At 44.7% G+C, this 17591-nt stretch overlaps 2 protein-coding genes across 4 annotated transcripts in view; one reads left to right on the forward strand and one right to left on the reverse strand.

The window, feature by feature from the left end:
- SNRNP25 (small nuclear ribonucleoprotein U11/U12 subunit 25) overlaps nt 1–17591 on the forward strand; it is a 176133-nt gene that overhangs the window by 40481 nt on the left and 118061 nt on the right. The window lies entirely within an intron of this gene.
- RHBDF1 (rhomboid 5 homolog 1) overlaps nt 1–17591 on the reverse strand; it is a 116337-nt gene that overhangs the window by 38496 nt on the left and 60250 nt on the right. For 2 of the 3 annotated variants that reach the window (XM_073362664.1, XM_073362661.1), the window contains exons 3-5: nt 15044–15174; nt 9052–9153; nt 3692–3905 (exon numbers count right to left, since the gene is read on the reverse strand). In XM_073362664.1, coding sequence (XP_073218765.1) covers nt 3692–3905; nt 9052–9153; nt 15044–15174 — 447 coding nt within the window. The remainder of the gene's footprint in view (nt 1–3691; nt 3906–9051; nt 9154–15043; nt 15175–17591) is intronic. The other variant, XM_073362662.1, reaches the window with a different exon arrangement.

A 17591-nucleotide genomic window follows, 5' to 3' on the forward strand; every position in this document is an offset into this window, starting at 1 on the left:
ACATACTGATTAGAATTTTGGCTAATAAATTTGAAAAATGAACCAATTTTGCAACCTGCAAAATTTGTCAATTTCTCAAGCAGATCTACTTGTAACTAGGGCTATCAGGTGATTAAAAAAATAAATTGCAATTAATTGCATTGTGAAAGAATAATAGAATATCATTTATTTAAATATTTTTGGATGTTTTCTACATTTTCAAATATATTAATTTCAATTACAACACAGAATACAAAGTGTACAGTGCTCACTTTATATTTATTTTTATTACAAATATTTCCACTGTAAAAACCAAAAGAAATAGTATTTTTCAATTCACCTCATACAACTACTGTAGTGCAGTCTCTTTATCATGAAAGTTGAATTTACAAATGTAGAATTATGTACAGAAAACTGCATTCAAAAATAAAACAATGTAAAACTTTAAAGCCTACAAGTTCACTCAGTCCTATTTCTTGTTCAGCCAATCGCTCAGACAAACAAATTTGTTTACATTGGCAGGAGATAATGCTGTCCACTTCTTGTTTACAATGTCACCTGAAAATGAGAACCGGCGTTCACATGGCACTGTTGTAGCCAGCGTTGCAAGATATTTATGTGCCAGATGCGCTAAAGATTCATATGTCCCTTGATGCTTCAACTACCATTCCAGAGGACATGCGATCGTGCTCATGACGAGTTCTGCTCGATAATGATCCAAAGCAGTGCGGACCGACATATGTTCATTTCCATCACGTGAGTCACATGCCACCAGCAGAAGGCTGATTTTCTTTTTTGGTGGTTCTGGTTCTGTAGTTTCTGCATCGGAGTACTGCTCTTTTAAGACTTCTGAAAGCATGCTCCACACCTCGTCCCTTTCAGATTTTGGAAGGCACTTCAGATTCTTAAACCCTAGGTCGACTGCTGTAGCTATCTTTAGAAATCTCACATTGGTACCTTCTTTGCATTTTGTCAAATCTGCAGTGAAAGTGTTCTTAAAACGAACATGTGCTGGGTCATCATCCGAAACTTCTATAACATGAAATATATAGCAGAATGCAGGTAAAACAGAGCCAAAGACATACAGTTCTCCCCCAAGGAGTTCAGTCACAAATTTAATAAACACATTTTTTTAACAAGCGTCACCAGTACGGAACCATGTCTTCTGGAATGGTGGCCAAAGCATGAAGGGGCATACTAATGTTTAGCATATCTGGCATGTAAATGCCTTGCAACGCCAGCTACAAAAGTGCTATGCGAAAGCCTGTTCTCACTTTCAGGTGACATTGTAAATAAGAATCGGGTACCATTATGTCTCATAAATGTGAGCAAACTTGTTTGTCTGAGCGACTGGGTGAACAAGAAGTAGGACTGAGTGGAGTTGTAGGCTCTAAAGTTTTACATTGTTTTGTTTTTGAGTGCAGTTATGTAACAAAAAAATTCTACATTTGTAAGTTGCACTTTCACGACAAAGATTGCACTACAGTTTTTGTATGAGGTGAACAGAAAAATACTATTTCTTTTGTTTATCATTTTCACAGTGCAAATATTTGTAATCAAAAATAATATAAAGTGAGTACTGTATACTTTGTATTCTGTGCTGTAACTGGAATCAATATATTTTAAAATGTATAAAAACATCCAAAATATTTAATAAATTTAAATTGGTATTCTATTGCTTAACAGTGTGATTAAAACGGTGATTAATCATGATAAATTTTTTTAATCGCCATTAATTTTTGTGAGTTAATTGCGTGAGTTAACTGTGATCAATCGACAGCCCTACTTGTAACCTTCCTGGGCAGCACACACTTGTGAAATTACAGGATCCAGAACATCACATTACTTCTCCACAAGGTCAAAAATGAGGATTTAACTCTGTCCAACACAGCCAGAAAAAACTAATGCTGGCTATGGCAGCAATTTCTATGCACTCTCCTAACCAAAAGGCTGATAAAATACAATCCTTGGTGGATTTACAGGTTCTGCCAATATAGCATATAATCCTCATTACCCCAACAGTTGTGGCCCGAAAAAGTTATAGGCTCTGATGGCTGGGCTCATAACCAAGAGTTCAACATCTAACAGCACAACATAGCCAGCCTCCTTCCATTGTTACATATGGAAGTTATAAAATGCGGCAGCTACATCCGACAGACATTACAACTTCCACATGGCTCCAATGGGTAGGGTAGGAAAGACTATAACTTTTGTGAGGCCTGAGATGTGGTGCTCATTAACTTTAACCTCTCCAGGGTGCCAATTTATAAAAGACTTGTACTTTCAAAAATGAACACAAGGTTTTAGACAAAAGTTACAACTGCTGTCAGAGGACTGGATGGAAGTTCCAATATTAATGATCTTGACCATGAATAAATATTTTATATTTAAGAATACTTGTCAAACTGGTTCTGTGCCTGAGTTCTCAGCAAGGTCTAGAGCACAGGACCTGTTTGAAGCCACACGTCAATTATGAGTTGATTCAAAGGCTTTTCCAAGCTGAAAAAGAAGCCATTTTTCTAAGTTCCATAACTCTAAAATGATTTGTTTGATTAAATCAAACTTTAAAAAACTTTTTAAAAACATGAGAAATTTCAGCTTTTGAGAAAGAGGAGAGAGGGCTCTCGGTGGGCAGGATCAGGGTTAGACAATAGTCAATCCTTTACTATGGAGACACTACCAATCTCTTACCCTCCCTTCTCCAAGGCAGGATTATCTGCAGATGGAGATAATTTCATTTCCCATTTCACCACCTGGACAAGTGCAACACTCTTAACTGACTTCATAATATCAGATTAATTACGAGGGAAAAGCAAGGCACTGGGAACCCTTCAGGTTAGAGCTCAAGTGCTAATGAAGTTACCTCATTTAGGTTTGTGTACTGGCAGAATCTGTACTTTGGGAACATGGAGTAGGCAAGGAAGCAGGAAGCTTTACAGCTTCCCCTGGCAATTTCTGAGGGCTTGTGAGCACAGTGTGCCAGCTGCTGAGGTAAGAGAGATGACACATAGGTAGCTCCTGTGAAGTCATGAGATAATATTTCTGAGGATACTGAAAACTAGGGTATTGTCACAGCAAAATGTGAAGAATAAAAAAGTAAGTGCATTGCATGGCAATGGGGCTATTAGTATGAGACTGCAGTTAGGGAGGATAGGGTCTAATCTGGGTATCGAAAGTAAACTGACAGTTCTCCTCTCAAAACTGCTGAATACCCCATGTTGGAAAAGACTCTGACAGCCAGATTTGACTAGGAAACTGGAATCTTGCTATGGAAAAAGCTGAAAAATGCCTTCCACGATTACTGTAATTCCTTACTAGTGCTCATATACCATTCTCACTCAGTAATGATGCCAAAGGGACAAAGACATGGCTCTCAGAGTCCTGGGGAAACAGACTGCAAATGTATAAACCCCAGAGGCCCAAGTGGAAGGGTGACAACACTGATTATGGGAAGAGAGTGCTCAAATGTGTGTATGAGATTTAGGAAACCATCCCTTCACAGGAAACTCTTCCTTTCCTCTAAAACCTTTGTTTCCATGTTTGATCTCTTTAGTGTCTTGTGTACACTGATCTGAAATGTTCAGGAAACACTGAACCCTAAAGCAGGCTTAGCATCCAGCAGTGGGAGAGGGGAGAAAGGAGCCTTTTTGGTATGTTCTGAAAGCTAACAAGCCCCATGGAAAGGCCCTGGCTACTCCTCCACTGGACTCACCTTCTGCATGCCAAGTTGACAAGTCCCGACATAGAGAGGAGGAGGGGTCTCTGTGCTAGTGAGTGAGATGTTATCCTGGCTGGGCAGGTCCATTTCCCGGATGACCTGAGGTTTCAGCTTCCCATATCGTTGGCTGCAATGGCGAAGGCTTTTTCTCTGCCATTTCTGAGTGGCATCGCTATCCTTGCTTACCCCAAACCAATCTGCTGTGCCCCTGAAAGACACCGACACACAAGCACAGGGAACGTTTGGGTTCGCTTAAATCATGCAAATTAGAGATAGAAAAGCCCCAGTGGTTCACACCTACTCCATTCCCATGCAGGATTCTGCCCTATAGTATATCTCACGGGCTCTTCACAGCTTGGTTTTAAATATGCAGTAAGACCAGGGCACAAAATTTTCATCAAAACATTATTATAAACAAAAAATGCCTTTTACCAAAACAAACATTTAACGCAAAAAAATATTTTGGTCAACTTTAAGTTTTTCCCAGTGGGGAAAAGAAAAGAAGGGGCAGCAGGAACCAGGGGACCTATTTATTTTGTCATTTAGTTTGACTGGAAACTTTTTTTAATGAAACTATTTTATTTCTTTGAACATTTTCACAGAAAATACTTACCCATGTTGGACCAGGCCTAGTCCCAAGTGATGGGGCCATGGCCCTTTCACAACCTCAGCCATCTCACAGTCCGAAAGAGTTTCCTTATATTCAGTCTGAATTCATCTTTTCTTCTCCTGACTCCCCATTATTGCCCTCTCCCTCCTTGTGCTTGCCAAACTGGTACTTAGCTGAAGCTTAGCATCAACATCCAGAGTGCCGCTATGCTCCCTGGGATCTCAACTTTCCAACAGTTTATGTCTGGGTTATAGGGGTACATAGCATTGAGCTGCCTGCTGCGGAAAGTTGAGAAAAGCTAGGAGCAGAAGGCAGTGGAGTGCAGCAATGCAGGCCATCAGGATATTGCTAGGGCTCTCCTGGGAGCAGAACAGTTTGTATTGCATTGCTTCTACTTCATCACTGAAAGGCATCTACATTCAAAGACAAAATCCTGGAGGAAGCCAGAACATGTAAATTAGGAGCATTTCAGGCCACCCCAAATGCAGGAGGACAGTCATGCATTGTAGCATGCAGTGTAATTGTAGCTATGTCAGTCCCAGGATATGAGAGAGACAAGGTGGGTGAGGCACTTACCTCACCCAGCTTGTCTCTCTCATATCCTGGGACTGACATGGCTACAGTCGTCTCTCTAGTCATGCATTGTAAACTGTCCTAGAAATGTAAGATTTACCACTGATCCATCATGCCTTTCCTCCAGCAGTGGCCAATACCTGCTGCTTCCAAAGAAGGCATGCCACAAGAACCCATAATGCACCTGGCCAAGTGTTCAATGCTGTGAAGAAAAAGTCCATCCTAACCCCTCCCAAGTGCACACATGGAAGCGTGAGATCATCTGATCCTTTTCATCAACTCCTTCATGGGAGCAAGGACATCCACTGATGCTGTGACACTGAGGGAGCGGTTTTAGCCTGTGCTCCTGGTGGAGGCCAGGGGGTATGCTCTGGCACTAAGAGGGAAGCAGACTCAGTTACTGTTAGTTCATCAGGTTTATGCCTGGGCATCAGAGGGGAATATACCATTTTAGTATTAGCAGGAAGTAGTATGCCCTAGAATTAGAATTAGGCAGGGGCAAGATTCTGTTAATGGGGTTTGTGCCTGGGCAGCGAGAGAATAAACTGCTTTTTGACTTATAACAAAAAGGTCCCTATCCAAACGATCTGGGTTATGTAAATACATATCCAATTCAAAGGCCTCAGACAGCCTCTCCTGTTAAACTCCAATTGTAACCCCATTTATCTCAGACTGGTCCCCTCTATATATCCCTTCCCAGATACCCAAAACAGAAGAGCCTTGCAGTGTGTCCCGAAGGTCAAAAGACTTGGGCTATTTTCATCCAAGGAGGAGAGGAAATTCTAAAATCAAGGGGCCCTCATGGAGAATGCCCTCACCCTGCCAGCAGCCTCTTCTCTGTCATTCCCAAGAGGGCTTCAGCTTAAGCAGCTTTGCAGATGGCAGCTCTGGCAGTGAAGCCCAGGAAAAGAGGTGGCTCCCAGACTATCTGGAGCTTTATAGGTTAAAACCAGCATTTTAGATTTTACTTGGAAGTTAACCAGCAGCTAATGTAGATTACAGAGCTCTGGTGTCATGTGCTCCCAATAAGACACACTATTCACCCAGCACGCAGCTGCCTTCTGCACCAGGTCCAAATGTAGCCTCGCACTGCAACAGTCTAACCTTTGAGGGGGTCAACAAACATGTGAACAAGGGGGATCCAGTGGACATAGTGTACTTAGATTTCCAGAAAGCCTTTGACAAGGTCCCTCTGACAAAGGCTCTTATGTAAATTAAGTTGTCATGGGATAAGAGGGAAGATCCTTTCATGGATTGAGAACTGGTTAAAAGACAGGGAACAAAGGGTACGAATACATTGTAAATGTTCAGAATGGAGAGGGGTAACTAGTGGTGTTCCCCAAGGGTCAGTCCTAGGAACAATCCTATTCAACTTATAAATAAATGGTCTGGAGAAAGGAGTAAACAGTCAGGTGGCAAAGTTTGCAGATAATACTAAACTGCTCAAGATAGTTAAGACCAAAGCAGACCGTGAAGAACTTCAAAAAGATCTCACAAAACTAAGGGATTGGGCAAGAAAATGGCAAATGAAATTTAATGTGGATAAATGTAAAGTAATGCACATTGGAAAAAATAACCCCAGCTATACATACAATATGATGGGGGCTAATTTAGCTACAACTAATCAGGAGAAAGATCTTGGAGTCATCGTGAATAGTTCTCTGAAGACGTCCAAGCAGTGTGCAGCAGCAGTCAAAAAAGCAAACAGGATGTTAGGAATCATTAAAAAAGGGATAGAGAATAAGACGGAGAACATCTTATGGCCCTTATATAAATCCACGGTACGCCCACATCTTGAATACTGCGTACAAATGTGGTCCCTTCATCTCAAAAAAGATATACTGGCATTAGAAAAGGTTCAGAAAAGGGCAACTAAAATGATTAGGGGTTTGGAACAAGTTCCATATGAGGAGAGATTAAAGAGGCTAGGACTTTTCAGCTTGGAAAAGAGGAGACTAAGGGGGGATATGATAGAGGTCTATAAAATCATGAGTGGTGTGGAGAAAGTGAATAAGGAAAAGTTATTTACTTGTTCCCATAATATAAGAACTAGGGGCCACCAAATGAAATTAATGGGTAGCAGGTTTAAAACAAATAAAAGGAAATTCTTCTTCACTGAGCGCACAGTCAACCTGTGGAACTCCTTGCCTGAGGAGGTTGTGGCGAGGACTATAACAGGGTTTAAAAGAGAACTGGATAAATTCATGGAGGTTAAGTCCATTCATGACTATTAGCCAGGATGGGTAAGGAATGGTGTCCCTAGCCTCTGTTTGTCAGAAGGTGGAGATGGATGGCAGGAGAGAGATCACTAGATCATTACCTGTTAAGTTCACTCCCTCTGGGGCACCTGGCATTGGCCACTGTTGGTAGACAGGATACTGGGCTGGATGGACCTTTGGTCTGACCCAGTATGGCCATTCTTATGTTCTTAAGGTCTGCATCCAAGAAAAGAGAACCTGTCCTTCTGGACACATGCAAGTTGAACAAAGCCATCCTGGCCCAATGTCACTTGTTCATCCAACCAGACCCCAGATGGTGAACTCTAGTCAAGCACCAACATCTCCTCCTTGGCAGAGACATGGACAGTTTCCTCTAATAACAAACCCAGCGCTCCCCACTGGTCTTCACCAGCCTGTGGATCTCACCTGATTGGAGTGACCCAAATTTTTCCTAACACCTCCAGCACCTCAGTAAGGTGATACAGGCCAAAAGTCAAGAGGCAGCTTTGCACTCCGCTTAGGAGTCTATTCCCTCAGGATATTGTTCTGCTCCTACAGACACCGATCGGTCAGCTCAAACAGGTACAAACAGGTACAACATCTGAACAATGTTCTCCATTTGCCCACAGTGAAAGGGACTAGAATCAGCACCCAGGCTGACACAGCCTGAATTAACTGGGCTGTCCACAGCCCAAAACAAACCCACTGACTGAGACTGTACAGGTGCTACAGTGGAGGAAAGAAACTTTCCTTACTTCCTGCGCGGCCACAATGTAAGGCTTCAAAACAATCTTTATAGCCCAGTTGACCAGATTTGTCTCGAGGCTTCTGTATCCAGCACTCTATCCACCTTCCCAGTCACTTCTTTTGTCACAGGATGTATGTGAACCAAGCTAATCTGTGAGGGTGAAGCCTGCACCTAGGGGCCACTCCACTGAAGGAAGAGGACAAAGCATTTTACTGTCCTAACCAACCACGGATGGAACAATGTAGTGACAGAAATGGATCATGCTTCGGAGCCCTCTGAACACCCTCCACCCCCATTAGCCACCAGCAAGGCAAGCCCCTTGCCCTGACAGCAGAGGACAAAAGAAAACAATTGCTCTGATTGAAGTCAAAGCTGTGATGTTAGGATGGAATGGGCAGCTATTCTGTTCTATTTCTGGCACTCATAATGGAATGCCAGGGTTATATTTGTGTGCACCCTAGCCCTAAAGATGTGCCCTGTCCCTTTGCAGTTTCGGAGCTCTGCTGAAGAGGTTAAAGGGAACAGAGTGGGGAAGCAAGGTGTGGTTGCAGGAGGCAGTTGTACTCCAGTGAGACTGAGCAGGCATGGGGCTTGGGCAAGCTGCGTTTGTTTGGTTTCTTGGATAGTAACTTTAATAAAACCCCAGTTTTAAAACCCTTCCTGGTCTGGGAGTGTAACATATCCCCCTTTGTATCTGAGCACCTTCCAGAGGCATATCAAGCTCAGTAACTAGCATCTGTGTCCTGTGGGTCATTCTCTTTCTCTCTTCCCCTCCCCAGGGGACGGTTTATCATTCTAGGGCATTGTGTACACACTACTCTGTTCCCATTAGCATGGCAGGGTGAAGAAGTGCACCCTGCACCTGGAGGTCTGTGGGGCCCAGGCGTGCCTCTGGGAATTGGTTCCAGCTGTGAAGAAGGCCAGGAGGCTGAGGGCTTGTTAGGTCGGGAAGGAGGCTAATGGCTCATTAGTCAATTCCATGCTCGGTATTTTCAGCTTCTGAAACGTTTAGTGGATGTGACCATTCTTTCCGTTAGGTGCGCACATGACACCCACCACAGCAGGCCCCTTTGTTTGGATCCTGCCCAGGCCCTGGGGTCTATGCAGTAGGCAGCATGGCGCAGGGCTAGCATCCATGCACGATTCACAGCAGCCCTCCCACACACATGCATTGGCTGGGCTTCACACTCAACACCACGGGTACCTGAAAAGCGATCGGGGAACTGACTGCCTTTTTCTCAGGGGCCTCCTGCCTGCCCGGTGCCCATGAATAGGCAGGGTCTGAATCCTCTCAAACCGTACCCGTCTGCTGCAAAGAAAAGAGAGCTGAAGGGAGAGAGCCTGCAGGGACAGGCAGCAAATGAGAGGTGCCTTTTCCCATTGCCACTGGGGACGGGGTAAAGGGAGGGTATCGCACTGTCATTTATTCCTGTTCATAACATTTTCACCACAGTGACAGCTGAGACCAGGTGCACCCAAGGCCATGCTCTGATGGACAGCACAACCTTGCAGAGAGAAGCTGGGAATGGCAGAAAAGAGCCTCTGTGCTTGTAACTTGGAGCGGGGCCTGGGGCAAGAGCAGGGCCTGGGGCAATGTGGTAGGCCACAGACTCCCTTTCATGCACTTACACTCTTGCCCTGATTTCCCCAAGACTCCTGCTGACTCCAGAGAGGCCCGTGTCCCCCAGACTTCTGGAACTGAAGCCACTTTCTATTTAGGTGCCTAAATATTAGGGCTGTCAAGAGATTAAAAAAATTAATCACGATTAATCGTGCCATTAATCACACTGTTAAATAATAATAATAGAATACCATTTATTGAAATATTTTTGGGTGTTTTCTACATTTTCAAATATATTAATTTCAATTACAACACAGAATACAAAGTGTACAGTGCTCACTTTACTTTTTATTACAAATATTTGCACTATATAAAAACAAGAACTAGTATTTTTCAATTCATCTAATACAAGTACTGTAGTGCAATCTCTATCATGAAGTTGAACTTACAAATGTAGAATTATGTACAAAAACTGCATTCAAAAATAAAACAATGTAAAATTTTAGAGCCTGCAAGTCCACTCAGTCCTACTTCTTGTTCAGCCAATTGGTCAGACAAACAAATTTGTTTACATTGGCAGGAGATAATGCTGCCCGCTTCTTGTTTACAATGTCACCTGAAAGTGAAAACAGGCGTTCTCATGACACCATTGTAGCCGGCATCACAAGATATTTATATGCCAGGTGCGCTAAAGATTCATATGTCCCTTGCTGCTTCAACTACCATTCCAGAGGACATGCATTCATGCTGATGACGAGTTCTGCTCGATAATGATCCAAAGCAGTGCGGACCGACATATGTTCATTTCCATCATGTGAGTCACATGCCACCAGCAGACAGCTGATTTTCTTTTTTGGTGGTTCTGGTTCTGTAATTTCTGCATTGGAGTATTGCTCTTTTAAGACTTCTGAAAGCATGCTCCACACCTTGTCCCTTTCAGATTTTGGAAGGCACTTCAGATTCTTAAACCTTAGATCAAGTGCTGTAGCTATCTTTAGAAATCTCACATTGGTACCTTCTTTGCGTTTTGTCAAATCTGCAGTGAAAGTGTTCTTAAAATGAACAACATGTGCAGGGTCATCATCCGAGAGTGGTATAACATGAGATATATGGCAAAATGCAGGTAAAACAGAGCAAGGGACATACAATTCTCTGCCAAGGAGTTCAGTCACAAATTTAATTAACACCTTTTTTTTTAAACGAGCGTCATCAGCATGGAAGCATGTCTCTGGAATGGTGGCTAAAGCATGAAGGGGCATATAAATATTTAGCATATCTGGCACGTAAATACCTTGCAATGCCAGCTACAAAAGTCCCATGCAAATGCCTGTTCTGACTTTCTGGTGACATTGTAAATAGGAAGTGGGTAGCAGTATCTCCCATAAAAGTAAACAAACTTGTTTGTCTTAGCGATTGGCTGAACAAGAAGACTGAGTGGACTTGTAGGCCCTGACGTTTTACATTGTTTTGTTTTTGAGTGTAGTTATGTAACAAAAAATTCTACATTTGTAAGTTGCACTTTCACCACAAAGAGACTGCATCACAGTACTTGTATGAGGTGAATTGAAAAATAATTGTTTCGTTGAATTGTTTGTTTTGTTTATCATTTTTACATGCAAATATTTGTAATAACAAATAATATACACTGATTTCAATTAGAACACAGAATACAATACATATGAAAATGTAGAAAAACATCCAAATATTTAATAAATTTCAACCGGTATTCTATTGTTTAACAGTGAGATTAAAACTTCAATTAATCGGGATTAATTTTTTTGAATTAATCGTCTGAGTTAACTGTGATTAATCAACAGCCCTACTGAACATGGATCGAGCTGCCCACCTTTAGGAACCAACACTTGGAAACGTTGGCTTTTACCTCTCCATGCGTCAGATGCTTTCTCTATGAAATGAGGGTGCTGCTGTCCAGCCCCCGTGAAAGTAGGGGCAGAGGCCAGGAAGCTGAATTAAACACTCCCAGCTTTCTCCTGGAAGTCTTACTGTCAATTTAAACTCAACAGGACCAAAACTGGGCTCCTGATCTTCCCTCCCTACCCCTCCATCTCAGCCATTGTCTACCCCTATCTCCTCCCTCTCCCTTGGGGGACCTCTGGCTCTTACCCTTTCATCTCCCTACACTGGAATCTAGGCCATGGGAGAGAATCCTGCTGATTCTTCTTCTTCAGCATCACTAAGATCTGCTCTTTCCTTTCTGTCCATACCACTAAAACTCTCATCCAGACCCCCATCATCTCCTGCCTTAATGTCTGCAGACTCCCTGATACACACAGTGCTGCCCAGTCCACACAACACAGCTGCTGAGATCATCTTTCTGGCCAGCTCATCAGACCCCGTCCTTGCATCTCTCGACTGGCTCTCCACCTTCTTTGTATCAAATGTACATTTCTAGTCTTGCCCTTCCTACTTATCTGACCTAGTCTTTTATTACAGCATTTCCCACCCTTTTCTCCCACGCTCAGTGCCCCGTTTGCATCTCCTACAACTCCCTCCTGCTCATGGAATACCCTTCCAAGCTGGTCCACCAGACCCATTCCCCATTCCTTAGGAATCTGGTGGACCATCTACAAGCCATGAGTCAAAGACACTTGCCAAAAGGCATAAAGAAAAGCAGTGCCCTTAGCAGACCCTCTCTGCTGTGTACAAGCCTGTGTGGAACAGCTACATTGTCTTACTGCAGCATGTTTGAAATCACCTTTTCAGAGCAGGAGAACATTTTCGAAAGTTCCTGTACGTGACATGAAGGCAAATGGGACTTCTGAGCCATTTACCCACCCAGGAATTGTGACTCTCCAGTTGCACTGGGAGGGGCCTTGTGCACGTCTCAGGGCTGTAAAATAACAGTGCACAAAACAAACAATAGAAACGTTCACTACAGCAGAGACACAACGCCAGATCCAGGCTACCAAGCAGAGCCCACAGCTACCCCCAGCCTGAGAGAGTAAATGGATTTTCCAACATGCCCAGAAAGGCAGGACTCAACCTCCGTCAGATCAATAGCCAAAGACCCAGCACCAAGCATGCCCTGCCCAGGACCAGGCCCAGAGAGTCAGATCTAGGGACTGTTGGCATGAGCAGATCATCTGACCTCAGCTCCTCAATGGAGCATGAGCAGCTTCTCCACTATCCAGGGACCATTCTGCACCTGCTGTAGCCCCTCCACAGCCCAAGGAGCCCTCACCCCTCTGAACAGCACCAGGGGGAAGATTCATCCCACAGCTGTGCTAATGCAAGGATAGAGGGGAGGCAGCCTGTGCCTCCCACATTTAGGGGCTGCCCTAACTTGTGCCCAGTTGCAATGGTCCCTATGGGCCATTACAAGGGTGCAGAATTGCTGGGGCTCAGGGCTGAGCCGGCCGAACCGCCTCCTAACCTCAACTGCCCCCCTCACTTCTCTGGCCTATCCCCCAGAATGCACCCAGTGCTCAGAGCTCCTGCCGAGGTAGTGGTTCAGGTATTGGGCCTGACACAGGCCCCTTCTCCATGGTGTATTCCCTATTTCTTGAGCAGGGTGCTCATGCCTTCCCTATGGCCAGTCTAGCTGTTACAAAGGTCACAGAGCAGCAATGAACCTGGCCCAATGCCAGGTGTTCAGGACTCTGTGTGCTGTTCAGGAGGTCTGAGAAAGTGATTGTTGGCAGGGAGGGGGTAGGTAGGAGATTAGGGAATGAACAGGCTGTGAACCCCAGAGACATCCCAACATACACTGATGAATGGACTTTCTGCCCTGTTAGACCTGACACCGCTGCCCTCTGGATGGCAGCACAGAGGCCATCAACCCTCCAAGCCCCAGTGGCCTCCCAGGCACCAAGGGCAGATGCAGAGGGAGGTGCTCATCATCAAGGGAGCTGAAGGCTCCTCTCCCATAAACCGGGAATGACCTCCTTACAGCCAGCAGAACCACATTAGCGGAGTATGTGAGATGGGGATCAAATCCATCACACCCAAGAGCCAGACGTACAAGCGTGTTCCCCACGTCACATTTTCAGGAATGGGGCGGGGGGGGGACTATTTAAAATGATAATTAGGAAAAGAGTATAACTGAGCGGGGACCATTCAGCTGTGCATGTTGTTCATCCATGGGGCAAGTCTCACACTGCGTTTGTTCAGGTACCCAGAGCACTGGGGCCCCAATTTTGTCTGGAGTTCTGGCAGCTACTATAATATGATAAATATTAACCAGGCCAAAAGTCATGGGGCAGGGATCAGGAAGGAGATAGCCACATCTGGGAGAAACTGGATCAGTATGCCTAATACAGACAGAAAAGTCACTTCTGCCTGTTAATGTGACCTGGGGCTTCAGGACCAGTTGGGGATGCAGATGCATGTTACCCCAATATACAGACATCACTAACAAGGCAGGGGGTTGCTCTCAGTCCTGAGGGCAGACACCATCCCACCAAGTTCTCCAGAACCCCAAAAGTCCCAAGTGCATAAAGGTGGCAGCCAAGAAAGCAGATGCCATGGGAACAGCTGCAGAGCAGCTCTCTCTCCCCTGCTCTACGTCTGCACAGCAGGATTCCCTCCTTCTCCAACAACTGCCTATTTTCAAGGGTTCTTTCCCCAAACACATCCAGGCACATGTACCTTCCTAAGAACCATCAGGGCCAGGCTGCTGTACAGATGTCAGACACACAAGGCAGGTGAGGTAATATCTTTTATTAGACCAACTTCTGCTGGTGAGAGAGAGAGAAGCTTTAGAGCAGACGTCAGGCAGACATCAGCTGGTTCTGCCGTTTCAAAAGGGATGGTCAGACTGCTTGCACAAGGCAAGAAGTGCATTGTTTGACACGCCATAAACACAAGCAGCCAAAGGAAATTTGCTCAAACTTTCCAAAGATCTTCCCTCTGGGCAGAGACCAAGCCGAGAACACATCAGCCCAGAAGGGAGTGTGTGAAACTAAGGGCCTAAAATAGAGTATGTCTCGCAGCCTTCCCTAGAGGGTCACTCTCAGCACTGCACAGAATTCTGTCCAAACTAACTGTTGCCCATGGCCCCTCCAGCTGCAGCTGGATCTCAGCCAAGGAAGCCCTTCATTTCCATTGGTTCTGGCAAAACAGCAGCTTGAGGTCATACTGGGCCAAGTGCAAATGGCCCTGAATAAGGACGGTGTAGAGCTGCTGGCCCCAGGAGACCTCTGGGACTGGGCTTGGGGCACAGGAGGACAACAGAAGCTCTTTGGCTAGCACATACTGCTTCTCTGTGTGCAGCCCAAGAACCATGACCCTGCCCCCTTTGCAATGATTTGAAGTATCTTCCCAAACACTATAATCTTCTGAAGGGCTTTGACCAAGTCAAAGCGAACAGGCAGTCCTAACGCTCCGAAAATATTCTGTTCAGTAAAAATCATGATAAGGCACTTCTAATGCAAGGTGGAGAGTGTAATGCAGCAACGTAGGCAAGCGCTGATCTCCCAGGAGCAGTTCTAACTAAACCACTCGTTAGTAGAGGAAACTGCTCCTTGGACTCCAACATCCAGAGTCCTCAGCAGGAAATTGCTGCATCTCTTCAGAAAGTGCAAACGAAGCCAGGAGGCTTGTCAGCAGCAAATCCCAAGGCCTTCACCTTTCCCTCTTAAAACAGTCTCTGTGTGCACAATATGCCACATCTTACCTTCTGATGGTTTGGGTGATGGAGGTCTGTCGTTGTAGCATGGGCCGCCGCACCTCGTTTGGCGGGGAGGGGATGCGGGTGTTCTCAGCAGGCATGCTGACGCTTCTCAGGAAGGCCTGGCGTTTAAATGGCTGCAAAACAAAGTGGGGAGCATTTCAGTGCCCCTGCATTCATGCTGCACATTCATTCCCTAGCAAAACCCAACAGGGACATGAAACACAAAGGAACCAACAGTATAGCAGCTTCCCTAGCCAAGGGCTGTTTGTTCATTGCAGGGCACGAATAGCTCGTGGGCTAACAAGTGCTACTGGCCGGGTCTGTGGCAAAGCTCTTGCACCAGGCTTCTGCCCCTGCTCTAGGCTTTGCCACAGTGCTGAGTAGGTGAGAAAGATGTGTTACTTATGGTCGGGGCCTCTCTCCCTACACACCCCCAGGCTCATAGCGCTGCAACCCCAGAACTGGGCACTAGTCACATGAGTGAGGAGACGGACTTTGCCATCGTATCCAAAACACAAGACCTGGTAGTAATACAGGACTTTAAGTACTCAGACATCTGTTGGAAAAGTAATACAGCAAAACACAAGATCTCCAGCAAGTTCCTGGAGTGCACTGGGGACAACTTTTTGTTTCTGAAAGCAGAGGAAGTAACCAGGGACACAAGAATTTTAGATTTCATTCTGACCAGCAGGGAGGAATTGGTAGCAAACCTGAAGGTAGAAGGTAATATAGGTGAAAGTGACCATGAAATGACAGATTTCATGACTCTAAGAAAAGGAAGGAGTGAGAGCAGCAGAAGAAGGACAATGGATTTAAAAAAAGCAGACTTTAACAAATTGAGAGAAGTGGTAGGTAAGGTCCCATGGGAAAAAAAATCTAAGGGAAAAAGGAGTTCAAGAGAGTTGGCAGTTTCTCAAGGAGACAATATAAAAGGCACAACAGCAAATTATCCCAATGTGAAGGAAAGATAGGAATAATAGTAAGAGGCCAATATGACTCCATCAGGAGCATTTTAATTACCTGAAAATCAAAATAATCTGTGTTTCCACATTTTATCAGCCCAGAAGGGAGTGTGTGAAACTAAGGGCCTAAAATAGAGAATGTCTCGCAGCCTTCCCTAGAGGGGCACTCTCAGCACTGCACAGAATTCTGTCCAAACTGTACATTTAGTACAGTTCTATAAAATGTGGAAATACAGATGAATCGCTAAGAACAGCACAAGCAGGTAGGGACAAAATTAGAAAGACTACGGCACAAAATGAGTTACAACTTGCAGGGGACATAAAAGACAATACGAAGAGGTTCTTTAAATATATTAGGAGCAAGATTAAGACGAAGGAAAGGGTAGGTCCTCTACCTAGTGGGGAAGGAGAGCTAATAACAGCTGGCATGAAGAAAGCTGAGGTGCTTAATGCCTATTCTGTTTCAGTCTTCAGTAAAAAAGTTATGACGACTGTAACGCCCCCTCATGGCCATAGGTATGTCTGCAGTGCCCCCCCTCCCCCCGTTTCCCCTTTCTCAGGGCTCCTTGGACAAACCACACACAGTCTCTCTCCTCCAAATATAGTCCTTCTTGGGGTCTGGTTTCTTTCTTTACAAAGCTCCAAAAAAAGCAAACACAAAGAAGGAATTTTACCACTCACTCACAGAGCCCCCCACAAATCTGTTCCAAGGCCTGGCTCTTACCTCAGAGCCTGGGGGCAGAAATGGTTTCCTCACAGAGCCTCTCCTATCAGTTTGCATCTATCCTACACAAGCTGACTCCCTTGCAGCTTCCCAAGTGTCAGTCTCTCCCCAACAGAACTGCTTCAGCTCTCTCAGAAGGAACCAGCTGCTTGAGGTTCCTTCCCTGCAACAGGTGTCTCCAACTGGCTCATTTAGCAAGCCTGGCCCAGGATTCTGCAGGCAGCTCCTTCGCTCCCTTTGCTCTCTCACAGTGACCAGATACTCAACACAATTAACATTAAAACAACAAGGGGGAAGGAACAAAAGCCAAAATAGGGAAAGAACAGGTTAAAGAATATTTAGATACGTTAGATGTATTCAAGTTAGCAGGACCTGATGTATTTCATCTTAGAGTACTCAAGGAACTAGCTGAAGCGATCTCAGATCTATTAGCAATTATCTTTGGCAAACTCATGGGAGGACAGGTCAGGTCCCAGGCAACTGGAGAAGAGGATACATAGTACCTGTCTTTACAAAGGGGAACAAAGAGGACTCAAGGAATCATAGACCAGACAGCCTAAATTCAATACCTAGAAAGATAGTGGAACAAATTATTAAACAATCAGAGGATAACAGGGTTATGAAAGGAATAGTCAGCATGGATTTGTCAAGAACAAATCATACCAAACCAACCTAATTTCCTTCCTTGAAAGGGTTAATAGCCTAGTGGATAGAGGAAAAGCATTAAATATGGTCTTTCTTGATTTTAGTAAGGCTTTTGACACTGTAAGAACATAAGAATGGTCACACTGGGTCAGACCAATGGTCCATTTCGCCCAGTATCTTGCCTTGTGACAGCAGCCAATGCCAGATGCTTCAGAGGGAA

Source organism: Lepidochelys kempii, chromosome 10, assembly GCF_965140265.1.
Source record: "Lepidochelys kempii isolate rLepKem1 chromosome 10, rLepKem1.hap2, whole genome shotgun sequence".
NCBI lineage: Eukaryota > Metazoa > Chordata > Testudines > Cheloniidae > Lepidochelys > Lepidochelys kempii.